Source organism: Artemia franciscana, chromosome 7, assembly GCF_032884065.1.
Source record: "Artemia franciscana chromosome 7, ASM3288406v1, whole genome shotgun sequence".
In the NCBI taxonomy this organism is placed as follows: Eukaryota; Metazoa; Arthropoda; class Branchiopoda; order Anostraca; family Artemiidae; genus Artemia; species Artemia franciscana.
The window spans coordinates 31,318,989-31,338,767 of NC_088869.1; the positions used below are offsets into that span (position 1 = coordinate 31,318,989).

Below are 19,779 nucleotides of genomic sequence, written 5' to 3' on the forward strand. Positions count from 1 at the left end.
TCTTTACGCTAAATTTTTTTATTGTTTCAAAAAGTACACTTGCGACAAAGACTCAATTTCCAAATTAACAGCAAATTAACACCCAATCCAAACTAACACCCCCCAGCTCCTGCAAAGTGAACAGATCCGTTCCAATTATATCGATCATGTATCTAGAACTTGTGCTGATTCTTCCCATCAAGTTTCATCCCGATCTCTCCACTCTAAGTGTTTTCTACGATTTCTGTTTCCCTCCTCTAACCCCCTATGTCCCGGAACCAATTCGAGCCGAAAATGGAGCATCAGAGACATAAGATCCTTCTATATATATCAAGTTTCATTAAGATCCGATCACCTATTCGTAAGATAAAAATACCCCAATTTTCACGTTTTCCAAGAATTCCGGTTCCCCCTCCAACTCCCCCAATGTCACAGGATCTGGTCGGAATTTAAAATTAGAGCTTTAAAGCACAAAATCCTTCTAAAAATCAAATTTTATTAAGATCTGGTGACCCGTTCGTAAGCTACAAATACCTCATTTTCCCGAATAACCCCTTCCCCCAACATCACCAAGGAGAGCAGATCCGGTCCGATTATGTCAGTCACGTTTCTTAGACATGTTTTTATTCTTCCAATCCAGTTTAATCCTGATCTCTCTTCTTTAAGTATTTTCTAAGATTTCGACCCCCTCCCCCCAGCTCCCCCCCCTTAATGACGCCGGATCAAGTTGAGATTTAAAATAAGAGATCTGAGACACGAGGTCCTTCTAAATATGAAGTTTCATGAAGATCCGATCACTCCTTCGTAAGTTAAAAATACATTTTTTAATTTCTAATTGACATTTATAATGTCATTTTTTCTAATTTTTCATAATCAACCCCCCCCCCCCCTCCAATAGAGCGGATCCGTTCAAATTATGTCAATCACGTATCTAGGACTTCTGCTTATTTTTCCCACCAAGTGTTATCCCGATCCCTCCAATCTAAGCGTTTTCCATGATTTTAGGCTCTCTCCCCCAACCCCCCCCCAATGTCACCAGATCTGGTCTGGATTTAAAATAAGAGCTTTCAGACAAACTATCCTTCTAAATATCAAATTTCACTGAGATCCGATCACGCGTTCATAAGTTAAAAATACCTCATTTTTTCAAATTTTTCAGAATTACCCCCCCCCCCCAACACCAACTACCCCAAGGAGAGCAGATTCGTTCCGGTTGGGTCAATCATGTATCTACGACTTGTGCTTATTTTTCCCACCAAGTTTCATCCCGATCCCTTCACTCCAAGTGTTTTCCAAGATTTTAGGTTTCCCCCTCCCACCTCCCCCCCAATGTCACCAGATCCGTTCGGAATTTATAATAATAGCTCTGAGACACGATATCCTTCCAAACATCAAATTTCATTAAGATCTGATCAACCGTTCGTAAGTTAAAAATACTTCTTTTTTTCTATTTTTCCGAATTAACCGACCCCCACTCCCTCCCAGATAGTCAAATCGGGAAAATGACTATTTCTAATTTAATTTGGTTCAGTCTCTGATACGCCTGCCAAATTTCATCGTCCTAGCTTACCTGATAGTGCCTAAAGTAGCAAAACCGGGACCGACAGACAGACCGACAGAATTTGCGACTGCTATATGTCACTTGGTTAATACCAAGTGCCATAAAAACGATTAGACAGCATTGAAAAATACTTTCTGTCACGAAACGTTAGACGGTGCTGATGTTTTCTATGGCTAACACCAGCGCCAATTTCCGTTCTAATAAGTTACCCATATTCTTTGAGTTGGAGAACGTATGAAATAAAATTTTAAATAAACTTACCGATTGAGGAATACGAAGAACCAAAGCACGGTGGCCCGTCACTGTTGGTTGAGAATAGGCTATCTGCTGCCTCAATCTCTCACTTGGTGGCACTCCTCTTTCAACCACAAGAACAATACGTGCCCACTATTAAAATAAACGTAAAAATAATCAGGTTGCTTTTACAGCAATCGTCTTTCTGAATAAAAAGTAATAGTCAATATTTGACAAAACCCAAAATATTATTAAGGATAGACGGAAGAAATAAAGAAAAAAACTCTAATCGTAAAAGAAGGAAATGTTTTCCAGCAAAGCAAAATTGAATTAGGAAAAGACCGGCTATCTTCTACCATTGTGACTATCTCCTACTTTTATTAAAATATTTCAACGTTATTATCCTTACCATAGAAGTTGCTTTATCTCTTTAAGACTTTGAATATGATTTTGATAAAATAAAGCTTATAGGTACAATTTACTTACCGAATTTTTACAGGTAAATGGCATACTAAAACCATATTAACAGTACCAAAATCCGAGGGTCCTGATTAATAAGTCTAGATTTTGGAAACAAAAAACACAAAAACACTGCACCCTTACAAAATAATATAATCTATAAATAAATTGCAATATGTTATCAATCAGGCTCATCAGCTTAAAAATTTGTTACACAGTATTATTTAGAACTAATTATCAAAAAGATTATTTAACCTAAAAACTAATAGTATTTGATCTATAAAAGAATGTAGTGCCTTTTCGACAATTAAAAAAAAAACAACTAAATTTGAATGAAAGTAAAGATCAGCATTAAAACTTATAACTACTGAAAATTATCATGTACACGGTTATTTTACCCTAATCAATCCTACCCTTCTGAAAGCTACAGTTTGACTTACGCTTTATTAAGAGTATTTTAGAGAGAAAAAATAGCCAGCTGACAGAAAGCTTTTGAGCAAAGGGCTTTGTGAATATGCTCACGAAATACTTTTGCTCAAATATTGTCAGAGAGGAATTAGTTTGACAGATGGTGGTAACACGCTCTATCAGATGATCTCTTTATTTTCAAGGAGTGTTGGTCTTGGGTCGGTGAGAAAGTGACAATCTTGAAACTGTAGAAGTTACAATATTTACATGACTTTTATATGGTGATAAAATAGGCAGTGGTTAGTGAAGGAAACAGAGAATTGAGTGATTTTCTATTTTTACCTCTAATTAGTTCAAAAAATGAAAACTTTTTATTATTGTAAATAAGGCATGAACATTCTATATTTGAAGTGCATTTAAAATAAGGAAAAAAGGGAAATATTACACATTTTTTTATCAAGGAAGTGGTTGAAATGGAAAATCAATGGTAATTTGCTATCCTTCATTCTCAGAGCATGCCCTAGTTATCTCAACTAATCTCTGTTTATAGCCCTAAAAAGCAGAATTGAAACAACTTTTCGTACGGCCTGCTGTTTGAAATACAGCTAGCCACAGTCTGTAAGTAATTTTTTCTCTAAAACATCTAGCAAGTCCTCCCCGTCTTTAGAGTGCAGATGCTCCAGAACCATATAACTGGTTTGCAATTTTGAGATACTGTTTAATCGAAAGTTTTCGGAATAAACTTTCTACCCTAACAGTTTCTTTTTTTGTAATACCAGCGTAAGCAGGAAAAGCGTTCCATAGCGTACAAGTCTGGTCTTCGAAGCAAGGACACTATTTAAATAGCTTTTCGATAGTTCTAAGACAACTTTACATTTCCTGCACGATAGAATTTTGGCCCTTTTTGGGCTAAAATTGCTGCTTTGCTGATTAAGATGCTAGTAATCAGCACTTTTCTGAAGCTTATCATTCACTGGACCGTGATGTAGTATCATTACATATTGAACAATCTGTTTATTTTCAGTAAGTATTTTCAGTCATTTTGACTATTATAGTGAATTTTTTTTCCTTGATAATACGAAAAACCGATAGACGCTGCTTAAATTACTTATAGTTTTTAATAAAATCCAAATGATGCTACAGGCTTTAGAATATCAACGATTAGAGAGGGGAGGCAGCAGCCAAACTCTTGTTTGTAGAAATTTTACAATTTTACGTTTTACTTGAGCATTGATTTTAATTTTTAATCGTTTAGGATTGTTTTATACATCTAGATTAGTGTCTGTTATCTTTATATTTGTTGAGATTATTTATTTTAATTAGTATTTGGTTTATGGTTTTTTTATTCTTCGCTGGAACTATCTGCTCATCTAAAGTTTTAATGTAGCTCTTTACTTTTAAAAACTTATTTTCGGAATCCTTTTATAATGATTACTAAAAAGTGTTCTAGAGTTTTTATAGTCAGTATATTTATATACTGGACTTGTTCACTCGTACATTGAATTTAATATGCAGGTTATACCAGAAATTGTGTCTTGTTTTGGGGCGTCCCACCCTTTTTCTAAGATAAAGTTATATTTTCTGTTTTAAAGGTTATTGAAGGGTAAATTTATAAGCAGTAAGTTGTATATTTATATTTAAAGTAATGCTAAGGCTGATAAAAATGAATTTCAATGTTCTTTGAATGAAGGTAATTTTTTTGTTCAACTCAATTTGGCTTCGGAAAAGCAATGTCTGCTGAACAAGCTATTCTATTGTTGACACCGTTTGTTCATGATGCCCTTGAGTCTGGTGTGAGGTCTGAAAGTTGCCACAGTATCCCTAGATATCAAGAAAGCTTTGGACTATGTTGACTATAAAATATTAATAAAACAAGCAGAGAATTGTGGCACTAATAGTAATATATTTCAGTTTTCTCTTTAGAATCTTTCAATTTTCTCTTCAGAGATCTCTTCAGAATGAACAGACCCAGTGCTTTGAAAAGAGGAAATTTTACATCAATTGAAAAAAAATAAAATGCTGCGTTCCATGAGGTTTGGTTTTGACCCCCTCCCCCTATTGTTTTGTATATACATTCGCGATTTAGACCAGTGTCTGATAAGGTGCGGTCTGTCAGCCAGAAAAAATTCTGTTTTCAATACTACTCTGCCATGTTTTGTAGAGGATACCCGTTATGTAGTGGCTGCTATGACATAAAAAGAGCTGATGAACATTTTGAAAAGAAGTATGGTATGCCTTTAAAGTCTCGTGATGAGACTTAATAACCTAAAGCTTATGAAGTGGCATTAAATTTGGCATGCCCTAACGTTTTTTATCCCTCGTTTTTTTACTAAACAACCTGAAGCTCAACCACAAAAAGGCACCTTGGTATTATATTGAAGAGGTCCTATTCGTCATTATTTATTGAGTAGTTACACCTCAATGGAAAATGTTACCATATGTGCTATGAAGTTGTCCATGAAGTTGTTCTTGATAAGTGTCTAAACTTAAAGAATCATGCCTGTCATATTTCTGTTAAGATTACTCATAGTATCGGAATGATACGATAACTGAAGCATTTTTTCCTGGCTAGTCTTCTAATGACAGTTTTTTTTTATCTCTTATGCATAGAAATATAGCATGTTTTGTTACTCTAAGCTCTTCCATGTCCATAGTTCATCTGCATCAATGGGGAGTTTTTCAAAGTAAAGAGGTGAGAGTAATAACTAGTGAGGATAAACGTTCTTTAAACTGAAAATTTAAACTGAAACTTCAAACTTTCAGTTAAACTGAAAGGTTTAAAACTTTTATTTTTAGTGACTTCTTACAATGCCAAATTTACGTTCAAGTGAAATAAAAAACTTTTACTGAAGTGTTGCTGAAGAATATAAAAATGTTGCTGCTGCTGTTGCTACAACTGTTGCTACAAGTTACAGAAAAGCTACAACAGTTACAAAAACTGTTACTGCAAGTATAGTAAATTGAGTTGAAATCAATTATGAAATCCTCTAGTACTTACTACCCGATTAAAGATTTTTTTTAGTCTTCTTTGCCCTAGTACCTGGAATGGTTAGATGCAGTGTATTATACAGGAATCAAATCTGAGTAAGTTACAAATGCTGTTAAAAGACCATAGTCTTAGGGTCTATGTAAAGGGTAGTTGAAGAGATTTCTGGCTTCTTCATTTATTAATTATAATTAATAATAATAATATAGTAATAATAATAACAATAATAATAACAAAGATGGACGATTTTGCAGTTTGGAGAACAGACCATAGTTATAGGGCTTATGAAAAGACTAGGTGAAAAGTTTTCTGGTCTCTTCACTTATCAATTAGAGATAATAGTATTTATTACTTATGAATAATTCCTTTTCATACCAACAAAAGAAAAAAAGGTTTCAAGTTTATTACCAGTCTTTTAGTATCGCACAGCCTTTAAGGACTTCACAAAGAACTCAATTTTCTATTTGTCTAGCAAATGAAACTGGAAAAGGCCAAATATTATTTTCAGTACGCTTGTATACATTTTCAGCTTCTTGCTGAAATTATTTATTGATTAGTTTTACTAATGCCTTTTATTAATTTTATTAAGGGAAATAGTTCAACATTTGTTATTGATTAATAATAAAATAAAATAAAAGCATGCTAAGTTTACTTTATAGTGAGTATCCTGATGATCATTTAATTTTTACGAATTTTTTACCCTTAGGCGTTTATTAAAATAACCTTTTTGGGTTTACTGTAATTTTTCAATCGGCCTACAATTAATGCTTATAATTACTTTCAACATTATTGAAAATTTTTCAATGATTCACATTTACTATTGATTGAAATCTAACTTTTACGTTAATCAGATTTGGTATTTAGCGTTAATTGGCCTGAATTATTGTATGGCTACGGTATCAATATTTGCATTAATTAGCCTTACGTTTACTTTTAAAGATTATATAATTGAGACAATTTTACACGACATACATTTGGTATTTTTTACAGAAGTTTATAAGATAGTATCTCGACGGAGAAATTGGGTGGCAAAACAAAGGCTTGGTAAAACTAACGTCGACGGTAGCGACGCAGTCGTCCATTGTCACTACGACAAACGAATGGCAAAATAACCAATCGTTTATTTTAGCACCTAACGCCGATACCCTAAAGTAAATGTTATATAAGCACAATTTCAATTCATTTACATCATGAAAATTTATAGCTATTGGTTTTCAGAATAGCTTCAATTTTTTTTGTTTCCTTCAAGTATTATATGTATGTGTAATAAATCCATGTGATTATAGAGGAGGGGTGGGGGACAGACAATTTATTGTTCAATGTATAAAAAGATATATGCAAATTTGTCGTTTACAATTATTTTCAACGAAAATACGAAAAAGCTTAAGATTTTTTTATGATTTATCTTTGATCTATAACATCTTCTAGATTAATATAATCTATTTATGGTCACTTACGGTCTACTAGAGTTATTATAATCGACTGATTTTGCTACGGTAGAATATTTACCGCCAAACGTGTCTTGGACCTAATTTGGGTCAACCATTTCATTTTTCAAAAGAGAAAAATACTCGAAAAAGTTACTTTTCAAGGCTTACAACAAAGATAGATGGCAGTTAATAAGAATAGATAGCTTACCTGTCGCTGCCACTCGTTTTTACATTCTGAAATCTTCGTATAAGTGTTACCCATCATAGCAATGAGTAGATTAACAAGAAGAACGGCTACTATAGCCATGTAAATAACAAACAAACACTGAAAAATTAAAAGAAATAAATGGCTATTAAGCTAAAAGTGCTGTTCAGAAATTACCTATTAACTATACTATGTTTGCACAATGGGCAAATTGGGTAACTTGCAGCTTTTTCCTCAAGCTTTTTCCTTCGGGGTCATGTCATATCCAAAAGCACATTTATTGGACCTGTCTACTATGCTGAGTAAATTGGCCATCTCAAAATTTTATTGGATCGCTTTGGGGAAAAAAGGGGCGTGGGAAAGGGACTAACTACTCTTCAATCTTTGTTGTCACTTAAAAACGGCAATAGAACTGTTTATTTCCAATTAAATGAGCCTTCTTCCGATCTTTTAGGATCACTGGTTTGGTACAATTACCACTGGTAAAAGAAAACGCATCTGTACGCACGAACGCACACTTTCTTCATGCAAAACATGCAAAATTCCGAATTTTTGTGTGAGGGAGCTTCAATCTTCGTACAAGTGTTACCCATCATAGCAATGAGTAGATTAACAATAAAAAAGCTACTATAACCATTTAAATAACAAACAAACACTGAAAAATTAAAAGAAATTAATGGCTACTAAGCTAAAAGTGCTGCTCAGAAATTACCTGTTCAACATTATTTTGTGCTATTTTTATGGCTTTAAAATGATTTTGTGAAATGTCTGCAAAGCATTACAAACACTTGTTTGAACTTTCAAGTATTATAAAATAGTCTTTATCATCATGGGTATTATGAACTTGTTGTTTTTCTATATGTAAATCATTTCCTTTTTAATGCAGAATCTTTAAGATTGCGACAGACCAGATGTTTCTGCATTTGTACATACAAATATGGTTTAGTGCTATAGCTTACATCATATATATATGGATATGGATACTTAGATATGGACATACAGGACCATCAATCTTTCTTTTTTTTGGAAGGGAGTGCAAAAGTATTTGTTTTTTTTTTTTGGGGGGGGGGGCTCAAAACAGCTTCAAAAAATACATCAAAATTGGTTTGTATTTATTTTTGTTACGTTTTTACCGATTGGAAAAACATTTCGAGGGGAGTTTCAAACCCCCTAACCCCCCCTAAATGCAGCTTGGCAAGAATGGCTAGGTTTAATAACAGTTTCAATCTGGAATTGGTATAAGTTGAACCAAAACTTTTTGTTTATAGCAAGAACCTGAAATAAGGTGAAGAATTAAAGAATATATTTGAAAAATTAACGAACGAATAAAAGTTCAAATGGGGAAGTTTTTTTATTAGACAGTGAGAACAGGTACAAAAATTTGGGTATTTTGACCGCATGCACCAGTGGTCGTCCTCAGCAGATAAACTAAATCATTACAGTTTAAAAAAAAACGTACTTATACCAAATATGTGTATTAATATTCTGTATATTTATGTTCAAGTATATATATTTCTGTATAAATACATCTTTTTATAACTTTGAGAATGGCCATTGACCACTATCTGATCGAATCAAAGTACAAATTGAAATAGGATGATTACAAAATCGGGCTCAACAAATCGAACATGAGCCGTAAAAAACATATTATAGTTTACTTTTACAGATCAAGCAAGCTTTAATTACCTTGCCAACTATTTCGTGATCAGTTTTCGCAAATGCTTCAAATATTGAATCGAAATCGTTCATGGACATAAGAAACATCGCCATTATCGACTCAGCAGCATTGGGCATTGGATTCATATCTTGCTGCTGGAAACTTAGAAACACGATATAATACGCTAGAAATTAATAATATGCTTTACTATATATACAAATTTATCATATATATATATATATGTATATATATAAATATATATATATATATATATATATATATATATATATATATATATATATATATATATATATATATATATATATATATATATATATATATATATATATATATATATATGTGTGTGTGTGTGTGTGTGTGCGTCTGTGTTCACGTCGACACTTGGTGATAGATGAGCAACGCTAAGACCATATTGCGACCAATTTAAGCCTAAGATCACCCTTAGCCTCTATTCATACTGGAGCTCCCATGAACTTCTAGCTGTCTTTTTCTAAACTGGCTTAGGCACTTTGCATCAACTTCAGAAGATATTTTAGTATATGTACTTGTTACGCAGCAGGGAATGTTTTCTAAAAGATGCAGGTGCTTGTTACGTAACAGGGAATGTTTTTTTTTAATTGTTTAAAAAACCTATGCGGGCCAGGAGAAAACCTTCAAGGCCCCCTCAAGTAAGAACAGGGTCCAAATTGATTTTAACCCAGTATTTTTATGCTTCACACACACATAGCCTGCAAACTATGTGTTTTTCTGCCATTCCTATGAACAGAGCCGATATGAAATCTGGACGTCTGTTAATTTTCTAGGGACAAAAATCTTGTTATTCTACTAGCAGGACAAACAAAGGATGTCCCTCTATTTCCAGGAGCAGAAGCGTCAGGTAAGATAAGATTTTATTCAAAAAAGTGGCTATCATAAGCCCAAAAGGGCCGAATTCACGCTTTAGTGTCAGTACAAAATTACAGAATCGCAATCAATAAAAGGTCAATCAACTCGTAAAGCTAAAACAGGATAATACAAAATTAAACAAAAGTGTATCCAGCAAGCATTACAAAGTACACAATTGAAAAATACACACTAGAACTCTAAGATAAAAGTATATTGAGAAGGGGGGTATTGATTTAAAATTTCAACTATGTGAGGGATGAACATTCTTCTATATCTTTCAGTGGACACTCTCATTAGGGCAACAAGGGGATTTTTCTTGAAGAAAAACGTGAGGAGTGAGTTCGGGGGGGGGGGGGGTAAATGATCACTAGGGAAAAGAGAATTAATTCGAGGGTTATTCACGGCTTTGTGGGCAAAAATCAATGAGATTTGTTCTCTCCTTTCCTTAAGGGTGACTAGATTTGCTCTCCGAAGAAGGGAATTGTAAGGCACTTAACCCTCAATGAAGATAATTCTTAGGCACCTTTTTTGAACTGTCTCTATTCTGTCCAACAATTATCTGGAGATGTGAGGATGCCAAACGGGTAGGACGTACAAAAGAGAGAAAAATCTTCAAACAATGCGATTTCGGAATTTAAATTTATTTAGGAGTTTGAGGAAAGAAAATGCAGCATTTGTTTTAATAAATAAATCATTAACGTGGCAATCCCATTTTACGTCGCTTTAGAAGGTAACGCCGAGTAATTTCACAGTAGTTACAGTCATTTTAGGGGGATAGGATAGGAGAAAGAAGGGTGACTTTTTAGGAAATCAATTGTTAAAACTGTTGGCTTTAAAGGGTTGACTCTCATATCACTAGCAACAGCTTCATCTGAGATTGTCTCCAAGATGGCCATTGGGTTACTTTTTAGATTTTTAAAACATATTTCTAAGACAGTTAAATCGTCAACAAATTTCCATCTATCCGGGAAATCGACAACAAAACTGTTTATCATGGTAAGAAATAAAATTGTGCCTAAGAGGGTTTCCTGGGGTACACCATTATAAATTGGGAGGGAATCAGAGTCAACATTCAAGTATTTGACGATTTGCGTTCTATTAGAAAGGAAGGACGACATTATCCTTCTTAAGTAGGGGTCATCTAGGAAGTCATTGGTTAGTTATTTTTATTAATATATTATGATTGATAAAATCAAAAGCTTTTTGTAAGTCAACTGTGATAACATTGAGCCAGGTATTGGGTTTTTCAAGTTTATTACATATAGTGTCCAAAAGGTGATTCAGATTGTGTGTGGTAGGGGTAGAGCACAAATTTCCGAATTGCCTTTGGTGAACATTTATGATGATTTTTATTTTCAACCAATCATTTAAAAAGCTTCCATATAACTTGGGAAATACCGGAGTAAGAGTAATAGGCCAGGTGACCCACTATTCTCTTAGAAGGATCGAGTAATTTTCTATTGTCCCAGGGGGTATAAAACCGGATACTAGAATGTAAATTTCATTAGTCTTGCATTAGAATTTGAGGATGCAACTTGACCAAAAAATGGTATGAGTCAAATATACCAACAGGTGAGCCTCTATATACATATATATATATATATATATATATATATATATATATATATATATATATATATATATATATATATATATATATACCCCCTACCAGGAAAAATGGGGGAATTATCCATGTTAATCCTTAATCCCCTTCTGTTCTATATTCAGCTTAGGCCTGAATATTTATATTCAGGTTCTGCTATGGTACCCACGAAGAGTATCGACTTCTTGAGTCAAATCTATCGACGTACGATACAAATGCTAGTGTAAATCCTAGTCAATCTGTAAAGAAAGCATTCGCAGAACTTTCTACTTCACCAAATGTCTACAAGTCTAAGTCAAAAACTTACCAGGCAATAAAGACCGAAGCCCAAAATCAGCCTACTGCAGCAATGTCTACAGCTACTACAGATTTACAAGACAGAATCGCGGCAACTGAATCTGAGTTAGAGAGAACAAAAAATGAACTAATGGAAAGCATAAACTCAAAAACTTTGGAAAGGCTAAAGAACAAAAATACGATGAAAGAATCGGTAGATAGTATTGTTTCGCAAATCCATGATGCGATATCGGTTGAATACAATCCGAAATTTCTGAAAATTGAGAACTCACTAAAGACATTAAGAAACCAGATAGAAAATCTAGAAGAAAGAAATGAAAAACTGGAGGTGAAACTAGACGATTTTGACCAGGATTCGTTACTGGATATCTTGGTACTTTTTGGATTAAGGCAGCAACCTAACTTCAACCTCCAAACCACCACAATTCACCTTTTATCTGACAAGATTAACCTACCCAGCATAACAACTTTTGATATGGCGGCCGTTTACAGAGTTAGAATGGGCAACCAGTCTGAAAGCTTGATAAACAAAGTTACTCCAGTCATAGTGAAGTTTACTGATAAAAAAAATGGCTCGGAAAGTGTATAAGGCAAAAGCCTCATTGGCGGGTAGTGGTATATTTATTGGCGAAGCCCTTACAAGAAGGAAACATGATCTTACAAGAAGGAAGAGAAATACGGAAATAAAAATGCATAGTTCGATCGCGGCCTGATTCTTGCAAAACCATCTGGTCAAAACCATGTCAAAAAAATTCGATTCATATCTGACTGTGTGTAATAAATATTTGTTTTGTTGGTTTTTTCTTATTTCTCTTTTTTTACTTATTTGTTTACTCTTTTATTATTCGTTTTTTATTGTGTTTTGTTTATTGCTTTATTTGTGTTTCTATTTTCTTTCTACCATTTAGAAATCCAAGTGTTATAGTATTTCTTTCTCTTATTATTATGAGATGGATATTTGAAATGTTTTGAAAGATCAAAAATGGCGCAGTATGAAAGTGAGCCATTTGCTATTGATGAACTTTTATTGTGTGATACAGCGTCAGAAAATTCAGAAATTAGTTTTAAACCAGCAAAACCGAGTAGATATATTGATAGCTTAGGAACCGCTACTTCAAATAATGATTTTTTTGTGTGCAGCTGGAATTGTCACGTTACATCTTCTTATTTCTTATTTCTCTATTTCTCATTTCTCAAAAAAGAATCCAGTTATTAGGTCTATGTGAAACATTCTTTGGTAAGGATAGTCCGCTCTCGTCTTACGATTTTCCGGGTTATCATCTTGAATCAAGAAGTCGTTCAGTATTGGGTAGAGGAGGCCTGGCTTTTTTAGTCAGAGAGTAAGTATAAAATTCGTGATGATATGGAAATTTGGATTGAAGGTAAGTTTGAAAGCTTACCGTTAGAAATGGATGTTCTTGGAAGAAAATTTTTATTTATTCTGATTTATAAACCTCCTAGTGCATCTTTTGAAGATTTTAAGCATGGTTATGAATCTTTAGAGGGCATAGTGAGTAGTTCAAGGCTTGAATATGTTTGTATGGGAGATTTTAATTATGATTTGAAAAATTTAATAGTTTTAATTTAGATTTTTTTAATCTCATGCTGTCTTATAATCTGCATCCTGTAACGGCTATTCCAACAAGACTTACTACGCACAGCGCAACGCTTATTGATCATGTATTCATAACTGGGGAAAGAATACGAATAACCCATGCGGATATTATACTAACTCCTTTATCGGATCACCTCCCAATATTAGCGTGGTTGAAAGTGACTACTAGACAGAGATTTAAAGGTCAGCAAATGAGCTTTAGAGATTTGAAAGCAAATAATTTGAAAACGTTTGCTGAGGAAATTTATGGGAAACTGTACTAGAGGAAAAGACGAATCTAAAGTTTTCGAAAAGTTTTACGTCGCTTTAAACCAAATTTATGACAGGACATGCCCTGTGAAAACTGTCAAACTGAAAAACAATTCTCCTAGGAAACCATGGGTTGATGAGGAACTTTTATATATGATACAGCATAGAAATTATCTGTTTAAGCATTATTCAAGTCAGCCAAATGATGATAATCTTGCTCAGTTTATAGAATATAGAAATAAAACAAACTCTCTAAGGAGGAGAAAAATGAAAAATTACTATACAGCTTATTTTGAAGAAAATAAAAATGATCCGAAGAAGACTTGGAAAGCTGTAAATGAAGTCATAAAAGGAACAAAGAAAAAACAAATTATAGCTATTCAAACAAATGATAGGATTGCTGATAACCCAGTTGAAGTAGCTGAACTGTTCGCAGACTATTTTTAGAATATCGGAAAAATGATCCAAAGCAAAACTCCTAGCGACCAACCATTGACATTGGAGTTTGAAGACAATCGAGGTGATGGGCACCAAATGAATATTGAACCGTGTACAACAAATGAGGTAAATAAAATTGTAGCATCAGTTAAGTCAAACAGCGCAGGAATAAATGGACTAAATCTACGGGCTTTGAAATCCATACTACCCACAGTAGTACCCATATTTGTCAATCTGATAAATCTATCTTTTAAAGAAGGACAATTTCCTGATCCGTTGAAGCTAGCAAAAGTTGTCCCGCTGCTAAAAGCAGGATCACTTACCGACATCTCAAACTGGAGACCCATATCGATTTTGCCAGTTTTGTCAGAAATTTATGAAAAAGCAATGCGTAAAAGACTTTACGAGTATTTAATTAAATGTGGATTTTTCAAACAGTTCGTGGTAACAAACTGTAGTAAGGAGCGACCCAGCTCAATAGTAAACGAAACTCTAAAAAACGGAATTTTGATGCTAAAAGATACATCAAAAGAATGGAATTTTCCTGCTAATTCTAAATATATAAGTTTCATTAAATTTAGTCTTTGTCATCAAAAGTTATGATCCTGAGAAAATTTGCCTTATTTTGGAAAATAGGGGGAAACATCCCCTAAAAGTGATAGAATCTTAAGGAAAATCACACCGTCGCATTCGGCGTATCAGAGAACTCTATAGCAAAAATTTCAAGCTCCCATCTACAAAAGTGTAGAATTTCGTATTTTTTGCCAGAAGACAAATCACGGGTGCGTGTTTATTTGTTTTTTTTTTGCTTTTCCCCAGGGGTCATCGTATCGACCAAGTGGTCCTAAAATGTCGCAAGAGGGCTCATTCTAACCGAAATGAAAAGCTCTAGTGCCCTTTTTAAGGGACCAAAAAAATTGGAGGGCACCTCGGCCCCCTCCCACGCTTATTTTTTCCCAAAGTCAACGGATCAAAATTTTGAGATAGACATTTTGTTCCGCATAGTCGAAAATCATAACCACTATGTCTTTGGGAATGACTTACTCCCCCACAATCCCTGGGGGAGGGGCTGCAAGTTGCAAACTTTGACCAGTGTTTACATATAGTAATGGTTATTTGGAAGTGTACAGACGTTTTCAGGGGGGATATTTTTGGTTTGGGGGTGGGGTTGAGGGGAGGGGGCTATATGAGAGGATCTGTCCTTGGAGGGATATGTCATGGGGGAAAAAATTCAATGAAAAGGGCGCAGGATTTTCTAGCATTACTATAAAAAAACAATGAAAAAATAAACATGAAAACGTTTTTTCAATTGAAAGTAAGGAGTAGCATTGAAACTTAAAACGAACAGAGATAATTACGCATATGAGGGGTTCTAAAAATACTGTAGCATAAAGAGCGAGGTATTTAGGAGGAGATAAATACCTCGCTCTTTATGCTAAAGAATTTTTAGTAATTTCAACTATTTATTCTACGGCGTTTTTGATTCACGGGTCATTCTTAAAGAACTGGGACAAAACTTACGATTTAGTGTAAAGAGCGAGGTATTAACGAGGGTACAAACCCCCTCGTATACATAATAAAAATATAAAAGTTTGTTACGTAAGCTAATTCTTTAGTTATGCATATTTTTTTATTAATAAAAACGTTCCTTAAAAATTAAAAGTTCTAGTTGCCTCTTTAAGTAACCGAAAAATTGGAGGACAAGTAGGCCTCCTTCCCCACCCCTTATTTCTCAAAATCGTCTGATCAAGACTAAGAGAAAGCCATTTAGCCAAAAAAAGAATTAATATACAAATTTCATTTTAATAATTTATGTGCGGAAAGCCAAAATCAAACATGCATTAATTCAAAAACGTTCAGAAATTAAATAAAAAAAACTATATTTTTAATTGAAAGTAAGGAGCGAAATTAAAAGTTTAACTCTTTGCCATAATTCTACTTTTTAAAACAATTAAAAGCTTTAGCGTAAAGAGCGAGGCGTGGAGGAGGGGACAACCCATTCCATAAAAGGAGTAATTTCTGTTCTTTTTAAGTTTTAATGTCGCTCCTTATTTTCAATTAAAAAAACTATTTTTTTTTATTTAATTTTATATGACACGCAATTTGGTTTCAGGACAGCTCATTCAACTGTGCATGCTCTGGAAGACCTGATGGATACTGTAAATAGTGAACTAGATAAAAGGGATTTTTGTATGTCGATTTTTACAGATTAAAAAAAAGCTTTTGATACAGTAGATTTTAGCATTTTATTGAAAGGATTACGTTGCCTAGGAATAAAGGATGATTGTTTTAAATGGTTTGAATCTTATTTGAATGGAAGGTTCTTAAGAGTGATATTAGATTGTTCGATTTCTAAATGTTATCCAATTACTTGTGAAGCTCCACAGGGTTTAGTCTTAGGTCTGCTATTATACCTTATATATTGTGATAGTGTGAGGTTTTACATACTACGAGCCAAAATTACGTCATTTGCAGATGATACCGCACTTACAGTTACAGGAAAGACTCTCAATGAACTTACTGATAATGCTAATGAAGCATTTAAAGGACTGCATACATTCGTCTCTCTAAGTCGGCTTGCAATAAATACAACCAAAACAAAATTTTATTGCACTCACTTGAATGGGAATAGCACCTACCACTTCTCCAGGAGCTATTAAATATAATGGAACTACTCTAGCAGAAGTTCAAGAAACTTGATATCTGGGATTTATAGTGGACAATAAACTCGGCTGGAAAAAAGATAGAGATGTGATTTCATGTAAAGTTTCAAGAGGTGTTGGGATGCTGCGTAAACTTAAACATTTTTTCCCAACTGAAGTAATGCTTTCATTGTACCATTCGTTAGTATCGTCTTATATTAATTATGGATATATGATATGGGCAAGTGATTTTTACACAAATTTCAAGAGAGTACAGGTAAAGCAAAATAAAGCTGTTCGTGTTATTGGAAGTTGTGACCGATCAACTGATAGTACGTTAAGTATATTTAAAAAGTTGAATTTACTAAATGTAGGTCAAATTAGAGATATGCAGATAGGCATTTTTGTTTTTCAGTGCTTGAATAATTTAGGACCTGAAGTTTTTAGAAGTTATTTTAAACATAATTCGTTTTACCATCAGTATTTTACCCGGCATGGAAATGATCTGATTAATGAGGTGAGGAATAGAACGCGATGGGGGCATGTGACAAGACACATAGTCACGACACTTTGGAATGCATTCCTGGAGTATATACGGCAGTCAGGGAATCTCCCATAGCTTAAGTGCCGGTTAAAAATGTGTTTTTGAATGATTAATGATCAAGATGGTGAAGAGAAGCGTATTGAATGAGAGTGGGCTATCCAGAATTTTTCAGGTCTGAGTAATTATTTGAAGTAATATATGTCTATTCGTATGTGTATGTGTACGTATGTATGAATGTATATATATATATATATATATATATATATATATATATATATATATATATATATATACTAGCTGTTGGGGTGGCGCTTCGCGCCACCCCAACACCTAGTTGGTGGGGGCGCTTCGCGCCCCCCCCCCAAGCCCCCCCGCGCACGTAAGTCGTTACGCGCCATATTAGTTACGCGCCATTGTAGTTGTGTCCCTATGTCCCACCTGTGAATATAGATATATATATATATATATATATATATATATATATATATATATATATATATATATATATATATATAAATATATATATATATATATGTTTTTAACTACGTAAAACTTGCGAATATACAACATTCTTTGCTGTCCCATTGTCTGTGCATATAAATAGATTGTCAGGTTTACCGACTCTTGAACATGCAACATATAATGGTCAATGGGAAAACAATCCGTATTCAGATCTATACCTCATGATTCTCATGATTGCCCTTGAGCTTTGTTGATGGTGATTGCTAATCGACCATTCCCTGAGTCGCCATCGTCATTTATATATCCCCCTGTGCACCCCGGCGTCCCCTTTGTAGTTATGTCCCTGTGTCCCGGTCGTCATTTATATTCCCTGTGTCTTGGTCGTCATTTGTGTCCCGGTGTCCCAGTCTCTGATTTCTCTTTGAGTGTCCCGGGCGTCATTTATATTCCTTGTGTCCCGGTGTCCCGGTCGTCATTTATATCCCCCTGTGCCCCCCGGCGTCCCCGTTGTAGTAGTGTCATTTATATTTTGCCAAAAAACTTGCTGCTGATAGAGAAAGTCAGAAAAGAAAGCGTGCCGAGGAACTATCAGCAGCAAGGTTTTTGGCATAGACTCTTTGAGCATCTTCATCAGTCATTGTAAACTTAAACATTAATAGATTTCTACGTGAACATATGTCTTATATCACTTGAATGACGTCACCGTCAAAGCAAAAATGACGACAACTAATTTCATGACGTCAGCCGACACAGAAACATGACGTCACCTGACAACTAATTTCATGACGTCAGCCGACACAGAAACATGACGTCACCTGATCCAAAGATCCACAGACAGACAACTTATTTTTATATAGATATATATATATATATATATATATATATATATATATATATATATATATATATATATATATAAATATATATATATATATATATATATATATATATATATATATATATATATATATATATATATATATATATATATATATATATATATATATATATATATATATATATATATATATATATATATATATATATATATATATATATATATATATATATATATATATATATATATATATATATATATATATATATATATATATCTATATATATAAAAATAAGTTGTCTGTGTGTGGATCTGTGGATCTGTGGATCAGGTGACGTCATGTTTGTCCGCATATGACGTCTGAATTATTTCACACTAATACAAAAGAAGAAAAAAACTAAAAAAGGTAAAAACTACAAAAAAAACTAAAAAGAAAAAAAACTAAAAAAGTTAAAAAACTAAAAAAAACTAAAAAAAGGTAAAAATCTAATAACAAAAAAAAAACTGAAAAAAATAAAAACAGGCGAAAACTACAAAAAAAAATAAAAACTAATAAAAAAACTAAAAAGCTAAAAAACTAAAAAAACTAAAAAAAGGTAAAAAACTAAAAAAAAACTAAAAACTAAAAAAGAAAAAAACTAAAAAAAAGGAAAAAACTGAAAAATAAAAGAGAAAAAGAAAACTAAAAAAATATGAATAAATATATATAAAAATAAGTTGTTTGTGGGTTATGTCTGTCTCTCTGTCTGTCGAGTGACGTCGTGTTTGTCCGCATATGACGTCTGAATTATTTCACACTAATACAAAAGAAGAAAAAAAACTAAAAAAGGTAAAAACTACAAAAAAAACTAAAAAGAAAAAAAAACTAAAAAAGCTAAAAAACTAAAAAAAACTAAAAAAAGGTAAAAAACTAAAAACTAAAAAAAAACTGAAAAAACTAAAAAAGGCAAAAACTAAAAAAAAACTAAAAACTAATAAAAAAACTAAAAAAGCTAAAAAACTAAAAAAACTAAAAAAACTAAAAAAAGGTAAAAACAAAAAAAAACTAAAAACTAAAAAAGAAAAAACTAAAAAAAAGGAAAAAACTGAAAAATAAGAGAAAAAGAAAACTAAAAAAATATTAATAAATATAAAAAATATAAATATAAATATAATATAAATTAGCAATCGACAAAGCACCGAGACACAAATGACGACCGGGACACAGGGAGTATAAATGACGACCAGGACATAAGTAAAAAAAAAAAACTAAAAAAACTAAAAAAA

The 19,779-nt window shown here is 33.2% G+C and overlaps 1 protein-coding gene across 1 annotated transcript in view; it reads right to left on the reverse strand.

Moving 5' to 3' along the window:
• LOC136029668 (uncharacterized) overlaps positions 1–19,779 on the reverse strand; it is a 147,808-nt gene that overhangs the window by 10,720 nt on the left and 117,309 nt on the right. The window contains exons 12-14 of the mRNA XM_065708172.1: positions 8,949–9,103; positions 7,266–7,382; positions 1,802–1,927 (exon numbers count right to left, since the gene is read on the reverse strand). Coding sequence (XP_065564244.1) covers positions 1,802–1,927; positions 7,266–7,382; positions 8,949–9,103 — 398 coding nt within the window. The remainder of the gene's footprint in view (positions 1–1,801; positions 1,928–7,265; positions 7,383–8,948; positions 9,104–19,779) is intronic.